At 32.0% G+C, this 18,824-nt stretch overlaps 3 protein-coding genes across 8 annotated transcripts; 2 read left to right on the top strand and 1 right to left on the bottom strand.

Annotated features, from left to right (window-relative positions):
* The first annotated feature begins 957 nt into the window (after positions 1–957).
* Positions 958–2,991, top strand: LOC114408640 (putative S-adenosyl-L-methionine-dependent methyltransferase Mb1758c). The gene is made up of 2 exons (XM_028371760.1): positions 958–1,512; positions 2,094–2,991. The coding sequence occupies exons 1-2, from the start codon at positions 1,122–1,124 to the stop codon at positions 2,744–2,746; spliced, it is 1,044 nt and encodes a 347-aa protein (XP_028227561.1). The 5' UTR covers positions 958–1,121; the 3' UTR covers positions 2,747–2,991.
* Positions 2,992–3,902: 911 nt separating this feature from the next.
* On the bottom strand, positions 3,903–8,224 carry LOC114408641. Of its 4 annotated transcripts, none has more exons than XM_028371765.1 (7): positions 7,907–8,224; positions 7,719–7,826; positions 7,514–7,644; positions 6,887–6,987; positions 5,446–5,559; positions 4,686–4,831; positions 3,903–4,383 (listed from the first exon to the last, which is right to left on the bottom strand). In XM_028371765.1, the coding sequence occupies exons 1-5, from the start codon at positions 8,106–8,108 to the stop codon at positions 5,496–5,498; spliced, it is 606 nt and encodes a 201-aa protein (XP_028227566.1). In that variant the 5' UTR covers positions 8,109–8,224; the 3' UTR covers positions 3,903–4,383; positions 4,686–4,831; positions 5,446–5,495. The 4 variants fall into 4 exon arrangements, with proteins under 4 accessions (XP_028227566.1, XP_028227564.1, XP_028227565.1 ...); XM_028371763.1 differs by having other exon boundaries at positions 5,500–5,559; positions 7,913–8,224; XM_028371764.1 differs by having other exon boundaries at positions 5,500–5,559; positions 7,719–7,823; positions 7,913–8,224.
* Positions 8,225–12,214: 3,990 nt separating this feature from the next.
* On the top strand, positions 12,215–18,824 carry LOC114408639 (5'-nucleotidase domain-containing protein 4-like). Of its 3 annotated transcripts, none has more exons than XM_028371759.1 (18): positions 12,616–12,751; positions 12,947–13,011; positions 13,188–13,504; positions 13,724–13,801; positions 13,924–14,144; positions 14,461–14,553; positions 14,744–14,827; positions 15,191–15,301; positions 15,715–15,820; positions 15,891–15,953; positions 16,053–16,106; positions 16,294–16,351; positions 16,637–16,713; positions 16,885–16,955; positions 17,038–17,098; positions 17,179–17,238; positions 17,359–17,421; positions 18,340–18,824. In XM_028371759.1, exons 3-18 carry the CDS (start codon positions 13,220–13,222, stop codon positions 18,475–18,477), a joined length of 1,623 nt encoding a protein of 540 aa, XP_028227560.1. In that variant the 5' UTR covers positions 12,616–12,751; positions 12,947–13,011; positions 13,188–13,219; the 3' UTR covers positions 18,478–18,824. The 3 variants fall into 3 exon arrangements, with proteins under 3 accessions (XP_028227558.1, XP_028227560.1, XP_028227559.1); XM_028371758.1 differs by having other exon boundaries at positions 12,618–12,751; positions 12,826–13,011; XM_028371757.1 differs by lacking the exon at positions 12,947–13,011 and having other exon boundaries at positions 12,215–12,751.

Below are 18,824 nucleotides of genomic sequence, written 5' to 3'. Positions count from 1 at the left end.
GCATGCATAACATTACGCATTTAACTTACCAAACACTTTCATAACCCGGTACAAAGAAATCGGTAATTACATTTTTTCGACGTCTTAGGATTGCATGATGTAGTAGTAAATACTTTAAATTGGTTCTTAAAAGAACACGTGGGTCAGTTTGATACTTCAAAAAATAGTTTTTAGTATGTTGAAATTATAATATGAAATGTTTTAATCTTATCATTTAATATTTTACATTATTTTCTAATTATAAATTATCATTACTATGAATTTTAAAATAATTTAATAATTTTTAATTGAATAAAAATATAAAACTAATCTCACAGGCAAGCGAGATAAGGGTAAATGCCGTGCCGACTACCGCCCTACAACGCATGAAGACGTGGCCTCCTCCTAGTTCAACAAATAGTACTTGTAACTTGCAAGTTCCATGGTCCCACGTAGTAGGTATTTTAGGAACGAAAAAGAAGAAAAAAAATGGTGCCACAATTACTACATATAGTACATCGACAATTAATGTGCAGGATTTTGTAATTAATATATACAGTGTAAACATAATAATACAAATAACTCTAAGAAAATACCTTTAAACATATATCAATTATTGTTTTTTTTATTAATTTATGGTTTTTATTTTTAAAAAATAACGAAAAATCAAACCGGTGATAAATAAATCATTAATCAATAAGTTCGAACAAGCAAATTGATGTTTCAATTGGATTGATAATAATAATAATTCACAGTTTAATAGTTTATCTTTGGTTACAAAGCAAAGCCAAGGAGCTGCATGGTATTTTATAATTATGTACTGAAGAACTCAGTCCATTGTTGTTGTTGTTATCCAAGTTGAGGCAGCCACATCTACAGCATTAGTAATTTTTTAGTGGGAACCACGGAATGTGACTTTTGTACTTGAAAAATGACAGGGAAATTAAGAAAGGGTCGGGTGGGTTATGTAATTGTGGTAGTCGTGGACTGCATTGTTGCCTTGCCTTTCATTAACGCTAGAAGCTAGGCGTGTGGTTCTCTTTTCCTTATCCCTACCCGAAACCTCTCTATATATAAAACAACAATGTATTATCCTCTTCACAAACTCTTATTAATCCCTTAATTTTGTGTAACACACAATCATGTCAGATAAAGAAGTAGTAGTAAATGGGTTATCTGAGGACCAAGCATGGCAAGAGCTCAAGTTTCCAGAGTTGTTGAACAGTGATGCTGTTAGAGAAATCCATGCAACTATTGAAAAAGAATGGGATTTTCTTCAAAGGTCAGCTTGCCAAACCGCTGCGGGAAGGGCTCTGTGGAAGCATGCCATCCATGATCCACTGGCTGACGTGCTGGCAGGAGAGACTTACTTGAGAAACCTCCATGAAAAGATCAAGAAAGACATTCTCAACAATGCTCGCGAAACTTCCGGAGTCATTCTCGCGGTTCGAACCCTTTGGTTTGATTCTAGACTAGAAGATGCCCTTAATTCCATTGATGGCAGACAAGCACAGGTTGTTCTCCTTGGTGCAGGTTTGTCAACAACACTCGGCTACACATTGATTTAATTTAATTTTTCCTAAACAACTTTCATCTTTTTATTTTTTTTCTTTTTTCTTTCATTGAGATGTGAATCTGCTAAGTTACTCAGAATAAGTGATTCTGTTGCCTAAGACAATAACAGCATTGTGCTGCCTAAAAAATTAGGACGTTTGAGTGAATTACGCCTTCAGGATCACGTTACAAGATATTTAAATGCCAACTTCTTGATTTTGACGAACTATATTTCTTATATCATCACTAGCCATTTTTGGACCACTATCTATCTATCTATCTAACCAGTAGCTAAACATAATCAATGACATGACAACATAGTGCATCTGCCCATATTTTTATTCTTTGTTAACACGCCTTTTCCCAGATAATTACTTCGCAATGCAAATTCCTAAGGACCCATATAAAGAGAAAAGGAAGGAGGGGCGGGAGAGCCGAAAGAGGGTAAAAAATGAACTATCCATGCCAAAAAGAATTATATTGAGTCGAGTTAATTCTATATATTCGTAATTTTCTCGCACAAAAATTATATATTGACAGGCTTGCAACTTCTAATGTAGGAATGGACACGAGAGCATATCGTTTGAGTTGCTTGAAGGACAGCGATGTCTTTGAGGTTGACTTTCCACAAGTATTGGATGTAAAAACCACTATTTTACAAGCGGCTAAGGACTCCTCAAACGACTGCCAGCATATAATGTCCAAAGCCAAATCCTTAACCAGAGTAGCAGCTGACATAAGAGAAAGTGACTGGTTGGAAAAGCTTGAGATTGCAGGGTACTTGCCTCAGAAGAACACTGTTTGGATTCTAGAAGGCATCCTTTATTACCTCACCCAATCCCACGCCATGCAAGTGCTGAGGATTTTGGCTAACAAATGCGCCCTAACCCACACAGTCCTCTTAGCAGACTTCATGAATAAGCCATCTACCACTCTATCCAATTCAGCTTTCCAATTTTATAGCGATTGGCCAGACCAACTCTTGCCATCCATTGGCTTCAATCATGTAAAACTTTCGCAAATTGGAGACCCAGATGCTCATTTTGGCCTCTTGAATGATCCCTTAAATCTCTTCAACAAGCTCCGCAGCTTGCCAAGATCGTTACAAACCAATCCAGACGATGGAACGCCATGCTGTCGATTGTACTTGGTGGAAGCTTCTGGTTCACCTGACCAAAATGCTTCAAATAATGGACCAATCACTCAGACCTGATTCGTATAATCTGGTCTCCAATTCACGTCTACTCATAGTCTTGTCTAGATGCGTCCACATTAATTGTATTGTACAATAGCACATGGAAAGTAGGTATCTAATTTTAATTTGCAAATTCGTCCAACAATTGTTGGCCCATATGATGTCGCTCGTATAATTTCTACAAAGTCAGCAAAGTGCAAATAGCTATAAATAACCTCAAGACCAAAAGTAATTATTTCAGCCTTTTTCTCTTTCCAGTTCTTGATGGAAGAATTCTACTTAATGATGAAAATAATGCAGGTAAATATATAATGCATTTATTAATATCCTTAATTTAGTGTTACTATTTAACCCGTAAACCTTGGGCCAACCATTACTCCAGCCCCGAACTCTTCAAACTTCCGTTTTTTTTGTTGTTTTTTTGTACAAAGGAATTAAAGACAAATACTAAAAGATTTACAATAAATCTTAGCTTAACTAACAGTTGGATTCCCTCACTTCTTAAACCTTCCCGTTTGACAAAGCCCATTTTGGTTTCTTCCAAAGATTAAATCAAAATCCGTTTAAACAACAAAACCCCATAAACCAGACTAATGTCCAATTTAAAAGAAAAAACAAATAAAATAATGTTCAGAGCATTTTTTAAAAGAAAAAACTGCAAAATCATTTAAATTTTAAGATTCAATTGTTATATTATATTTCCAGTTTCAACTCATTTCTAAGTGTGGTTTTTATAAACTTAGAATTTAATGCCTACTATCAAACTTAATGTGTTGTGGTATTACTTGATCAGAAATGTGTTGTGTGTGTGAGGTTTGGGAAGTAGATGTGGTGTGGGTGGCATTTAAAAAAAAGCATTTATTACTTCTCTCCCATTCACAGTCTGAAAGTACAAGAAGATCTTAAGCAACCAAAACCTCCTCCCTCATTGAAAGAGAAGTCTCTTTCAACAATGCAGACACATATTTTGAGACTTGCAGGAGGAGTATCTATAATCTAAAGATAAGAAAAACATCAAAAGAAAAAGAAATAACTTAACAGGGTGAAGATAGCATCAACAAAAATGTACCATCTAAATTATGTACAAATACAAAATATAGCATCAATCAACAAATATTATTTCCGCTTAAAATCACAACATACCATAAAAAAAGTGACAAATTCAGAATCCAAATTAGAACAGTAATAATCGTATAGTATGCATTTGTTTGATCCCTTTTGTTGACAACAGGAAATTCCTCATACATTTCCAAACAAATAGGGAAACAGTCATAATTTAAGGAGAATGTAAAAATACATATATTTTTTGGCTGATTTTAAGAAATCATTCCAGAACATCCTAGCATTTACCTTTGTTTAAGAAATTACCAAAGTTTATTAGTTATTACATATTCAGTATGTGCAAATTATGAACACACCCTGTAATATCAAAAGGATACAGCTATCAAGAGCCTGTTCAATTCCTCTGTGAAATGATTCAGAGGATTGAATGCATTGAAAAAGAATATCAGATACATATTGACAGAGTACTTACAGATTTTAGATTGAGATAACTAATAAGAAGTAATTTAAGTAAGGCAAAAGCATAGTTTGATATTCCCGGCAGACAGCACACTGGTGATAACAGAAAATTTGTGATTACACCAATAGATTCCCTGAGAAACATGTGAAAGTATTAGCAAAGGAATAACACCCAAAACCTGATTCAGACAGTAAGTAAGGAAGCCAACAGTTTAAAGTCAAAACTGGATTCAGGTCTATTAGTTAGTGAAATTAAACACTAAAATTGTTAGATTTTAGAAAGTGCGATCTGTTATTGAAGTTTAATTCTATAGACACTGTCAACCTTTCACGTTATGGTAATGTTGACAGTAACTAAAAGTTTAAAAAATCAAAGGAAAGTAGGCAATAGGCAGGCAAAATGGAATGCTCAAAGGATATAGACAGGAGCACATACTTGCATGATTTTTAATGATCAACTTTCCACATCAAAAAGTAAGCTAGGTTATCCTTTACAGTTAGGTTTCAAGGCAATCCCTGATTCCCAGCTCAAATTTGTCAAGATCAGATATGGTATCTGATACAGCATCAGCTATCTTTTTCCTGGGGAAAAAGAATGATTTTAGCGGCAAGCCATTGATATGATAATTTAGGTAACAAACACCAGAATAATAAATATGAGCATCACAAATTAAAGCAAGCAACAATAACTTACAAAGCTAAAACTTGAGTCGTTATTACTTTAAAAAGTAGAAACAAAATCGAAACCAAGACAGGCAACTAAATCAAGAGGAAAAACACATATATAAATCCATGTGTCAGGACATAAAAGTGTTCTCTATAATTAAAGGGTAGCGAAACGACACTTTTATAATTGAATCCATATCATCGAAACCAAGACAGGCAACTAAATCAAGAGGAAAAACACATATATAAATCCATGTGCCAGGACATAAAAGTGTTCTCTATAATTAAAGGGTAGCGAAAGGACACTTTTATAATTGAATCCATATCAAGCCACTAAAAAGAATTATAAGTTCACTACACGTCACAGAACTTCAGGTACCTCTCATTCATAGAGAAATTGATCTTTAGTTAGGCATAACATGAAATATAATTGTAACAAAGCAATATGAAGATTGTCCATTGGTAGTCAACACTACTATTTTGGGGGTGGGGGTGCAATGAACTAGGTTCAATTCTTTCACAAATAATACCATAAAGAATTTTCTTCAAAAGATGTCTTCCTAGATATTCCTGTAAGCAACTACCTATCTGATGCAAGTTGAATGTTGGTTTTACTTGCCATCCCACTGACAGAGGTGAAAGATCTGCATGATAAGAAGCAATGTAGTAAACAATCATTCACCATTAGATGTAATCAAATTAGGTAAACTGCATGGATTTTGATTTCAAAGGAGTATTAAAAGGGAGGAAAAAAGGAGCGTGGATAACGATGCTTTAGGTGAAAGACAGAATGGAAACTTTGGAATTTACTATCAAGTATCAACTGTCAAGGACTAGCTCTCCTGAAAACTCATGAATAATTTCATTACATTTTTATCATACCCCATCACAGAATACTCACTTTGGCTCCAAGCGCAGATGCAAATGTAAAGGCCCGCACTTTTACCAAGTGGTACATTTCAACTGTATTAAAATGAATGGTAGAGGCAAGAATCAAACTATTGAACACTTGGTCTTAAATGCTCTGATATCATATCATATGAAAGACTAATTCTCCTAAAAGCTTGAGCTAATAGGCGAAGGCTCGTGAATGTCTTTATTAAATTTCTCAGTTATCAAGACACAAGAAAACCCCTTGGATAATATTCAAAACTGAAAATAGGAATCTCATTTCTATTTACACACAGCAGGCCCTTTTATAGGCATGATAAAACTAGATTGACCAGAAAATAATCCCTAGAAATTTTGTACCAAATAATATCCTTATAGGAACATAATAGTACCAGAATTGCAGTAAAATTATCGAAAATAACTAAATAGATGTTCTGAAACTAATTACTGCCAAAACTTCAACACAATAGTCAAATCCAAAAATATAATTATACTGGACATGCCTTTGTCCTGCATCATATTTGGTAAAAAAAAGAAAAAAGGTCAAAAGAATAAGTAGTCATTAACAATTTCTGACATGATACAAAATCTAAAATGTTGGGTATAAGATTCGTTCACATAAAGAATTAGATGCTGGAAACAAAATCTTCTAGATAATCGTGCATGGGAAAGAAATCATTTTGCCACTACATTGCACTTCAAAGTTCAAACTGCTCACTTCATTACAAACTATGAAGTGATATAATTAGAGCAGTCTGGACACCTAGACTTAACAAGAAATACAAAAATAATATTGTAAAATGGAACCCAAAATAATTCTGTTTGGGATCAGCCAGTTTCTTTAAAATTAAATAGAAAATTAAACTATTCATGTTCAAATACACCTTGTATATGTGCAGTAGGCATACATTATTCTCAAGTATAGAGGAGGCTTCCTACAATTTTTTGCCACTTGGAACCAATAGGACTCAACAAAATTAAATAATAATGATTAATGAATATAAAGAGAGAATTTGAGAGTCACAAGTTGGTGCAGTAGGATACAGCACAGTGTGCACACCAATGCTGGAAATTGGATACCTTATAAGATTATCTAGCAAAGCTTCAGCTTTCAACTTTACAGGATCCTTATTTCCAAGCAACGAAGCTGCATTCTTCACAATCAACCGAAACGTGCACACCTGTGCATAAAAAAGACAGTGGAGGTGAATTATGTCTCTATCAGAATGATTCTTGCACTTGAGCTAGCATGCTTTTTTGGGGGAAGGGACATGAAAAAGAAGAAAGCATCCGCCCATTTAACAGCCTATACAATATGCTAAAAGAAATGTCCCGTGTTGCACACGGAATCTATTATCACTAATCATTTGGTTTTGACAATATAAAGATATTTACAAGGTCAATCAATAAACACTGATAGAGAAAATAATATATGAACTAACAGTGTAAAAGTTTTTTATACTACCATGGTGATTTGTGGTTGAATGACTAAAACTGATTTATACTGTCAGGTTTGAACCTAAGATTATATAAAATATATTATTTATTTTTAAGAAAAGTGAGTCATCGATAGTATTTTGAACTTGTAAAAATGTGACAATTGACGCTCAATAACCGTCGTCGTTTTCCATTTTCCTATCCAAACCCTAATCAATGAAACAAGCGAGACATTCAAATTATGTAGGGCATTAGAGGGCGAACACAAACCTCTACTCCGGTGTTGGCTTGGAAAGTGACGAATGAGTTCCGGTCCTGTGGGACGCAATCCCTGGCAGCAGATATAAAGAGCTGCTGAATCTTCTCCAAATCCTCATCCGTATAAGCAGCGTCAGTTTCCGCTGCAAATGAAACCTAATTAAGATAAGAATCCATGAGCGCGAGAACTAGCGAGAAAAAAGAGAAAAAGACGTACTGAGCGTGAGATAGGCAGAGCGAAGGATTTGACGGGAGGCATCGATAGGGGCCAATAGGTACTTGGAGGCCTTCTTTTTTTGGTCTTTAAGCCAATTCTTCGGTCCTGCTGCGCAACAATATAAGGAATTAGGGTTTTCGCAAATACAGCAATGATAACACAGAGAATAATGTAAGAGTAGCGCGTACACATGCCAATTTCAATGGCGGAGGCTGGTGCTGAGAGGGAGAGGGAGAGGAAGGAAAGCAGAGCGATGCCTCTGCGAGAGAGAGTGGAAAATGGGGAAGGGGAGACGTTGCGTTTTGGAGGGAGTGAAGAGCGCGCGATAACTGTGGATAGGAAGGTGGCTGAGGAAGAACAAAAGGGGGAAACGACCGTTGACAATGGCATTGTTACTGCTTGCTTTTGCTCAGCTACGTTCGTTACCTTGCGCGGTTCGTTCGGGTGTTGCTTTGTTTCCTCTTCCGTTCTCTCTTACAATTTTCACACCGGAGAAATTAAGTCTAAATATTCATTTTATCCTTCAAGGTGTCTTGGAAAGATAAATTTGTCTTTTTCTTATAGATTATAAATTTAAATTTAGTCCCGGTCGTGTATAAAAATGCAAATGGATTCATTTTCTTATTAAATTTATGAAATTATTTTTTCGTCAAATTTAATATTTAATAAATAAATTGATAATAAATTATATTAAATTATAAAATTTATAGACTAATTTATTATTAAATTATTCACAATTCTAATTTGTAACACTTTTACATAATTAGTAATTAAATTTAAATTTTTATTTTTCAAGAATCAACTTATCCGCTTATCATTTTTACACTTTCTTTTTGGTATTCAAATAAATATTTACTAGGAAATTAATATTTTTTTTTCAGAGAGAGAAATAACATAAGTACTGTATTACTATAGGAGATGTAATTTTCTAACCCGTATTTTAAAGAAATGGGTTTTTATTACAAGAAGAAAGTTGATTTAAGTACACTAAATATTGTTATCTAATTGTAAAATATTGTGTATTCTTATTTAAGGCAGTTGATTTAAGTTACTTTAAAATGAATTAAGTCGGTTGACAATATACGATAGTTTGTCAAAAATAATTTTTTTAATATATTTTCTTATTATTTGTTAAAAAATATACAAAATTATAAACTATAAATAAAATATTTTTAAATAAAGAAAAATATTTTTACAATTTTATGATGTATAATAATTTTTTTAAAAAATATATCTTGATGCCTTACATTTCTTATTTGATAACTAACATATTCTTACATGCCTTATGCAATAAAATTAAAGTTGAAAAATGTATATTATGTAAAAAAAAAAAATGTATCGCCTCTGATCTTTCCTAAGGAGACCTTTGGTAATAAATAAGTTTTTTCATGCCGAAAATCATATTTTCTGAAAATGAATAAAAAAAATTTGGTTTATCATTAAAAAATTTTAAATAAATTTCTTAAGAATCAAAGAGTTACATATTTTTTAATGATTATTTTAATTATTTATCATATTATAAATTTAATCAAAAATAATATAACTTTTTACTATAATAAAAGAAAAATTAAACTATAAAAAAAAATTCACCTCATGAAAAAGTTTTCGTGGAAAACTAATTAAAAAATATTATTAGGAAAATCCTTTCAAAGGAATGTTATTTTTTTAAAGACATACCAAACACGAGAAATCAAGTTTTCTAGCTTATGATTCCCGGAAAATAAAAAATTTCTCTCCCACTAAACACCCCTAAGTGTATGATTTTGTGAGAAATTCACTTGACCAATCAAATAAGTCACCCTCCCTTGCCAATTTGATTGCCCATATCAACATTATATATGCTCAATCAAATTACCTCCAATGTTTATGAAACAATCATGACACAAATCTCACATCACATATCACACTCATAATCTTGCTATGAAATAAATGTTACGAAATAAGATTTCAACAAATAAATTGTGTAATGATTATCATATTGATCATTTTCAACGATTCATCAACTTCAATTTTTAAATTTTGAATTAAAGCGTGAAGTTAAATTTACTTATATGATTTATTTATGATCATTTTGGATTTTTCTAGTGTTTATCTCAATGCATTTTTTTAAGGGTTTGTAAGAACAACTAGCATCAATTGTGGGGACATAGGGCACCACATCCTTCGTCACTCACCCACACTCCATGGTGCAACCCCACAATGGTAGAGGTAGCAGGGATCTAAAGAAAATTCGACCTTTCTATTCACACACACCACCAGAAGTCAACTGCATATTATTAACCGTATTGTGCGTGGATAACAATACCCTTGCCGCATTAATTAGCAACCGTCCCTTATATTACAATCAGCAAGAGTAAAAGGAAAAAGAAAAGGAAAAGAAAAATTTACAGAACTAACTACGTGGAATTTCATCCTATTCTGACTAAAGAAACGTCAATATTTTGTATAAAATTTCATGCTTCTTTTGCGTTGAACATGATTGGCTAGCAAGATTGGTATTTACAGTATATGCATACGAAAATAATTTATAAAAGGAATCTATATACGTGATATTTCTTAGGAGTTTTAAGCAAAAAAATTTAATTACAATTTTTTTAAAAAAATATCAGAATTTATAATATACACATACAAAAATAATTTATAAAAGGAATCTATGCCCGTGATATCTTAAATAGTAGTTAGGTAAAAAGTTGTTGAACTATTAAGATATGATGAAACTATTTGTTTATTTACATCAAAATCCGATAATCTTGTATGGTTAGCTATTGGTGAGTTTGTTTAAATTTTAAAAAAATCAAATTTAAAATAAGCATTTTTAAAAAAAAATAAATATGATTTACTTCTTAAAATAAATAAAAATATTTTTTTAGGAAAAACAATTTACACAAACTCACTTAAAAAAATTATTTATTTTAATAAAATAATCACTTATTTCAACAAATAAATTTAAATAAACTTACCTATCGTCTAAAGTGACCTGCCATTGTGAATTTGCAGATTCAAATGTACTCCGAATTAAGTGGTCGTATTTTCACTTTTCTGGATCGTGACTAGGCAAATAAGACACCTAAGGCTGTTGCGAATTTTCAAATTCATTTTCCTACAATGTACTCTAAAAGTATCTAATTCCGTTGAATTTATTTTATAATTCTCTTTAAGCCTGAACGACAGATGTTGATCCTCTAAGGTTATGAGGAGAACTGTAAAAATCCCATCCATTGAATTTATTTTATAACATAATACGTTATTTTTAAAAATTAACTTTAACGGTCGGATTGATAACTGCACCCTGCAGTTTTTTTTTATTTTTAAATGTAAACTGTAGATTTATACGAATATTTGGACAACAATATTTCTTTATAAATTTATGCATGTGACGTATAGGATAGAAAATTGATGTTAAATATTTATTTTGATTAAACAAAAATGAAATTGATAGATTCCGTCACATTCACGTGGATAAAGCTAGTGGTGGTAATGAAAGGAAGAGGGAAATGAAAGAAAAGAAAGGTTGAGAAAATAAAGGATGGCATCATCTAATGATTCCGATCCTGTTCTGAGTATTGACAGAAACATCAAAAAGTGAGTTTTTTTTTTGTCTTTCAAATTTATCAGATAAGATTAAAATTTAAATTAATATCATAAAAAAGAGTAAGAAGTAGGATAATACATAACTTCTGAACGAACAAGTAGTAAATTGTTTTATGATTTGTTTTTTTTTCTTGGTTGAAATCATAAATTTTCTATTTTTTATTTTTTTAATACGACTTTAAAGTTATAAGATTTTTTTAAATTTTTTTTTACATGACTTTAATGTTATAACCGTTTTTTTATTGAAGTCCTAAATTATTTTAGTACTTTAATATTTTTTTTCATATTTTTTAAATCATAAATATTATAAGTTAATATCAACTAAAAAAATTAATATTATTTGATAAATTATAAGTTAATAATATTTATTAATATTGACAACAAAATATTTTAATATTTTTGTTAAATATGTAATATATTTTAATTTTTTTATTTGATTTTAAGTCTTTTGTATTATTTTTTAATTTATAAAACAAATAATAATATTTAACATTAATAAAAATATAAAAACATTAAATATGGAGAATATTAAATAAAACAATATAAAAAAATGTAAAAGTATTAAATAAAACAAAAAAGAAAACATACATTAATTCATTAAATAATTAAAATAAAAAATATTTATGATTTTTTAAAAAAAATTGAAGTTATAAAAAAAACCATTATTACTTTAAGTTGTGTGAAAAAATACTTTTAAGTCATATAAGAAAAACTCTTACAACTTTAAAATTATATTAAAAAATAAGAATTTTTTTACAACAATTTATGAATTTTAAATAAAAAGTGATAGATTACTTACGACTGGCCTTTTTCGAATATTAATTTGAATTTTACCCGATTTGGTAAATTTATTTTTTGAAAAAAAGACCCCTTTTTGGTTTGCTGGAGTATTGACTAACTATGGGAAATTGGGAACCAACCCAGAAAATTGTGGCCGGGCACTACTTATCCACGCCAGAAGCAGAAATGAGCAGAAGAGAATAATGCATAAACAAGCCTTGATACGTTCCCTCCATCATCTCAATTCTCAATTCACGAACCCTCGCATTTCTGGTGTTGCTATTATCGTGAAAAGAAAAAGGAACGGTAGGTGGCATTAGTAGCACTATGCTATTGAAATTTGAAAGGGGAACTAATTCCTTCCCCAATACGAATTGATCTAATCCAAATTCCGGGATAGGAATAATCCGTTTCCGAGAAATGCTAATTTGGCAAAGCTGCATTTTCGTTTGCGCCTCTGCAATTCCCGCAGCATCTGATTCCCTCACAATGTCCACCACGCCTATTTAATCGGCTCACGATGCGATTTCCCAAGAGGCACTTCTCCTTTTCTCTCTCCAACTTCTCTCCTCCTCTCCCACCTCTTTTCTCTCCTCGCCTTCTTTTTGTCTCTGGAATCGGCGCCAAACCTCCTCGCTCACTCGCCAACGCCACGTCACCAGGTTCGTTCCTTTTTCTTTCTCTCCCCAATCCGATTTCTTGTGCCCTAAGCCTTTCTCATTTCTCCTTTGTTTAGCCATTCGTTTTGCCAAGGTAGATGTAGCGAAAGCACGAGATACGGAGGGAAATAGAATATCATTAGATACTACTAGGAACTTAGAGGATTACTCTTCTTGATTCCGAAGTTAAATTTATAGGTGTTTCTTCAAGCCTAGAGTCGGAACATAGCCTCGTGCATTGCATGCTATATTTCTTTCACAAGGTAAGATGTCATAATTATTTTTCAGGGAAGGGCTTTTAGTTCTTTTGCATGTTTGTTTCAAATACTTGTGTTTAGAAAGTTATGGAACTCATTCAGTCAATCTATTTTTTTCCCCTGAAGATAGGTAACGTAATAGTTTCATTATTACTAAATTGCATTTGGATTAAATCTATCAGGAGTTAATCCGTTGTTGCATGCTCAATATTCAATGGATGGGAACCATGAAATTGATGTACATGATTCAAGATTGAGGGATTTGCCTGGCCGTGATGGCAGCAAACAGCCACGTGTATGGTCATCTCCTGAAAATGGAGTTAAAACTGAAATAGGCAAGCAGATATTTTGTAACCGGTCACTGAATATGAAGAACATTATTGCTGTGGGATTTGACATGGATTATACTCTGGCACAGTACAAGCCTGAAACCTTCGAATCTCTTGCTTATCAAGGCACAATCAAAAAGCTGGTTTATGATTTGGGATACCCTCGCGAGGTTTGTCCAATCAGTCTTATAGGATCTTCTACCATGTTTGGTTATTTTGTCTTCTTTTTAATGCATTAATAATAATGTAAGTGCTGGTGTAATAGGTGTGTTTGTGTAGATTTACTAACTTCCTCCTGGTTCATTTTGTTAAAGGATTTTGTTTGTTTGCATATTCTTTTCAGGTATAATTCTGTTGTATTTGGCTAAAACCTTTTTTCTATTCTGCAGTTACTAAATTGGTCTTTTAACTGGAAGTACATGGTCAGGGGCTTGGTTCTTGACAAAAAAAGAGGCAACATATTGAAGGTGTAGACTACATAAATGTTTTCTCGTCACCATTTTAACCATTGAAATAATCCATCAGCAGGTTGCATGTATTTTTTTTTCTTTTCATTTTCTCTGTTTGATTGTTGGCTGAATATATTTAGATGGATCGCCACAAGTATGTGAAAGTAGCCTATCATGGATTTAGAGAGTTATCAAAAGAAGATAAAGTTGGGACCTATGGAAATACTTTAGTACGTGATTCTTTTGATGAGCCAGACTATGCTCTAATTGATACACTCTTTTCACTTGCGGAAGCCTACTTGTTTGCTCAACTGGTTGATTTTAAGGATTGCAATCCTGACAAGATTCAGGAGGGTGTTGAGTGAGTCTTAATCTGGATTGCATAATTTTTCCTTTTGATAATTTTAAATGCCTTTTATTTTTATAACAATTAAATACTAGGACAAAGCAATTTTTGTTCATTCAAACACAAGGCAATCTTCGATAGTTTTTTGAAAGAATCTTTGTATGTTATCATTTTACCTCCCGGACAGATTTGGCCTCTTTATGTGTATGAACATACTTACCTACATGTGAGCTGTTTAGAAACCATCCAGCAGCCAGTAAAATGGCTAAAGCCTACATGTGAGCACACCATGATACATATATGATATATCCTTTAAATATTGTCCTTCCAGTTATGCTCGCATGTACAAAGATGTTCGAGCTGCAGTTGACTTGTGCCACCGTGATGGAACATTGAAGCAAATGGTTGCTATAGAACCAAAGCGGTATGGATATAAAATCACTAGCCTATCAAAGTTAGAAATGGACAAACACTTATTATGTTTGCAATGAGATATTAGACTTTTGATGTGCTAACTGTTTCTTTTAGAAGTTGCACTCTTAAATTCATATGTTGTCTATGAATTGTTAATGAACTTTCTCTGATTGTCATTTTTTCATTGAATTTTATCTCAGGTATATTAATGAAGACTCCTCAATAGTGCCCATGCTTGAAATGCTCAGAGACTCTGGACAAGCAACGTTTTTAGTGACAAATAGGTAGTTATGATTTTACCTAAACAGAGGGAAAACAGTTATGAGTAAATAATCAAACTATCCTGTGCTTTTTAATGATTGATGGAACAATCACTGTATGTTTGAAATACATTTTAGCACCTTTTTTTTAAACTAACATATAGTGCCAAGTGGGAAAGGCATGTTCTAAGATATCAAATGTACAAGAAAAGTAAAATAACGTGAGTTGAAAGATTATTAGATAAGGATTGAAAAATATTTTAAAAATTATAGTGAATTGATTTGACAGAAAATGTTGAAAAATGTTTTCTCATAGAATGCTAGTTGGTTTCATTCTCTATGGACATTTTAACTTGGATTTTTCACACTTTCGCATGTGATTTGCAGTTTATGGGACTATACAAACATTGTCATGAATTTCCTCTGTGGATCCAGTATGGCAGATGTCAGTAACAATTTCGGCTGGCTTCAATACTTTGATGTTGTTATCACTGGCAGGTCATGTTCTTCTTTTAGCATGTGTACCTAGTTATATATATTTGGCTTTATTGTTCTGCCTTGTAGTGAATTTTCCTCATACTATAATTCTTGGATTTGCATACTGCAAATCTTTCACAATAATGTTACATGCTGATTTACTTCGGTCCTTGTGCTGTGCATTGAATAGCATTTGCAATTTGTTTTTACCAGACTATAATACATGCCTTCCTCCCTTTTGTAGACACATCATGTATCACTCAGTATATGAACTCAACAATTTATTAGAAACATCCAACTTTAAACATATTTGTGATTCACTCTTGCAGTGTGTTTTCAATAGGAAAAGTTAGCTTTTGAGTTTCTTACAGCATTCAATTATATTGAAATTTATAGATTGCCATGCTAACCTGTTCAAGTCCACTATCCTACAGTGCAAAGCCAGGATTTTTTCATGAGGAAAATCGTGCCACCCTATTTGAGGTTGTGCCTGAGACTGGAATGCTACTCAATACAGATAATGGCTCTCCTATACCCCAGGTTAGCGCAATTGCACATCATTTTATTCATTTGTTTATATCTTGTATAAACATTTTATTTTTATTGTAAGGTGGGTAATACCTCAGCAAGGCTATTCACAGAAGCAAAGAATCATGCTTGTCCAGTTTTCCAGGTATAATCATTTTCAAAAATAAAATAAAAATAATTTTCTTTAGTTTTATTCAAAACAAGTTTAAGTGAATGTTTTGACAATCATCATTTTTTGTTGTAGGGAGGCAATGTTTCTCATCTGCATAAACTGCTTTCCATTGAATCAAGTTCACAGGTAATATTGTTTTTTGTTATGACTACACATATTTGTAACATGAACAAATGGTGGTTAGTCGTGTCATGGGGTTTCTATTTTAAATGGCTGATTATGTTTAAGTAGTTGTTGATTTAGGATTCAAGTACACTTGAGGATTGTCACTAAATTGAAGATTCATGTAAAAAATTGAATGATTTATATGCAGGTTCTCTATGTTGGGGATCACATTTATGGAGATATACTACGCAGCAAAAAGGTTCTTGGTATATCATTAATCCTTTTGACTATTCTGATAAATGGATTTTGCATTTGTATTGAATCTACCTGTAAATTTTGGTGATAAATGTGGTTATGATTGTAGGAGGGAAATAATAACTGGAAATGTAACTGAGAAAATAGACATTGATGGAATCTTTAATGAGTTGATAGAATAATTGTGTATGTGTAGAAACCAATCATGAACTACTCCTTTTGAAATTCATTTGTATGTCTGGATCTTGCTTTAAGAAACTTTAATTTGATTTTGATACGATGTGCTCAATGTGCAGGATGGAGAACAATGCTTGTAATCCCAGAGCTGGAGAAGGAGGTTAAACTACTCTGGGAATCTAGGGATTCCCGCAAGGTGCTTATTATTATTATTCATTAAAAATAAAAATTGAGAAAATTACTGGTTTAAGTCTCGTATCAAAGATTTTTCTGTGGACTTCTGGCATTTTAAATGAGATTGCTTCTGTGTACTTCTGACATTATAATTTGCATCTAGGGAGATTTTTACATGAATAGTCTTGTGCAGGAACTTCAATTCTTGAGGAGTGAGCGTGACTGCATTGAGGATGAAATACATCATTTGAAATGGTCTCTCAAGTTAGTATAACTCTAGACCTCCCTTACTAGTCCTGCTTTTTTGTCGGTTTAATTTCTTATAGACTAGTGCACTTTTTTTCAGATTCAAGAATCCAGATGCTGATTCCAAGCAGAAGTTATCTTCTGAACTTGATAAATTAAAGGTTTGACCCTAACGACTATTCTCATTCCATGAATGGAAGTCCAATTTTTTAGATATTTGATAACCGGCTTTTTGTGGCAGCTTGAAAGAGAGAGAGTGCGATTAAGTCATCAAGAAGCTCAGAAAAAATTACATCAAAGGGTAGAAAGTTCACCTGTAGATTATCTCCAGTTTCCTTTCTTCCTATTAGCACGGTACAATTACAATATATCTAATTTATGCTGTATACACAATGTTGATGTTTGCCATAAATCATTGTAGTTTCACGAGCCATGGGGACAGCTTATGAAAACTGGTTATCAGAATTCTCGCTTTGCTCATCAGGTAAAATGTGACTTTAATTATTTAGGTTCATGCCCCACTACCAGGCAAACGACCAAAAGGGTTTTTTTTTTTTTTCTTTTTCTTTCTCAATCTATTAAATGAGGATAAAATTTAAATTAATACCGGGAAAGTAGTAAGTAGTAAGGTAACCAATCTCTCTTGAATTTAAAGTCGTAAACTGTTTTATGATTTTTTTTTTCTTCCATTGAAATTGTAAAAAATTTTATGACTATAATTCTCAAGAGTTCTTTTTTCTTTTTGTATTTTTTTCATACGACTTTAAAGTTGTAATGGTTTTTTTTTATTTTACTGAAGTAGTAAATTATTTGAAGACTTCATTTTTTTTTTGCATATATTTTTTTTTTAAATCGTAAATAGTTTTTTATTTTAGTTATTTAATGAATTAAGGTATGCTTTTTTGTTTTATTTAATATTTTTTGTATATTATTTTATTTAATATATTTTATATATTTAATATTTTTTATTAATGTTAAAAATTATTATTTATTTTGTAAATTAAAAAATAATACAAAATACTTAAATTTAAGTAAAAATATTAAAATGTACTACATATTTGTTTATCAAATAATATTATTTTTTAATTTTTTTTTCTATTATTAAGTAAATTAGTAATTTTGTACACGAATATTAATTAATATTATTTGATAAATTATAAGTTAATATTATTTGTTAATATTGGTAATAAAACATTTTAATATTTTTGTTAAATAAATATGTAGTACAATTTAATATTTTTATTTAAATTTAAGTCTTTTTTCATTATTTTTTAATACACAAAACAAATAATAATCCTTGTGGTAAAAAAATATAGAAAATATTAAATAAAGTGCATATGTTTTTTCTTCTGATATCAAAATGATATTCTTCTGATGAGCTTGCGTTATATACATGATGCAGGTTGAGAGATTTGCTTGCCTTTATACTAGTCAAGTATCTAACCTGGGCTTATACTCTCCAGACAAGTATTACAGACCTAGTGAAGATTTCATGCAACATGAATTTGGCATTATGGCTTGTGAGACGCCAGACATTTAAGTTGAGGAATTTGGGGTAGTTTGGATTTGGAAACCGAATTGCCGAATTCTGCTCTGCCCAGTGTTCCTGGTTCTCATCTCCCTTCTCTGTTTTGTTGGCTTTGGACAGAGCTCCGTTTAGTAATTGATCTCTCCCCCTCCCCCCCAAAGAAAAGAAAAAGAAAAAATTGCTATATAGTATTATTTTTAACGTTTGCTACAGTGGGTAAAAAATACTAGATTTTAGCGTTGTATAGTTTCGTCGGGCACTTAACAAAAGTAATTCGTGCCACTAAGCAGCAGGAATTACACTAATTGAGTTTCATCCTTTAATGTTCGATTAGTATTCGGTTGCGCTTAATTCACTAA

This window comes from Glycine soja, chromosome 4 (genome assembly GCF_004193775.1).
Source record: "Glycine soja cultivar W05 chromosome 4, ASM419377v2, whole genome shotgun sequence".
Classification (NCBI taxonomy): Eukaryota; Viridiplantae; Streptophyta; class Magnoliopsida; order Fabales; family Fabaceae; genus Glycine; species Glycine soja.
Note: the sequence above shows the minus strand (reverse complement) of the source record. Positions and strands in the feature narration are given on the sequence as shown.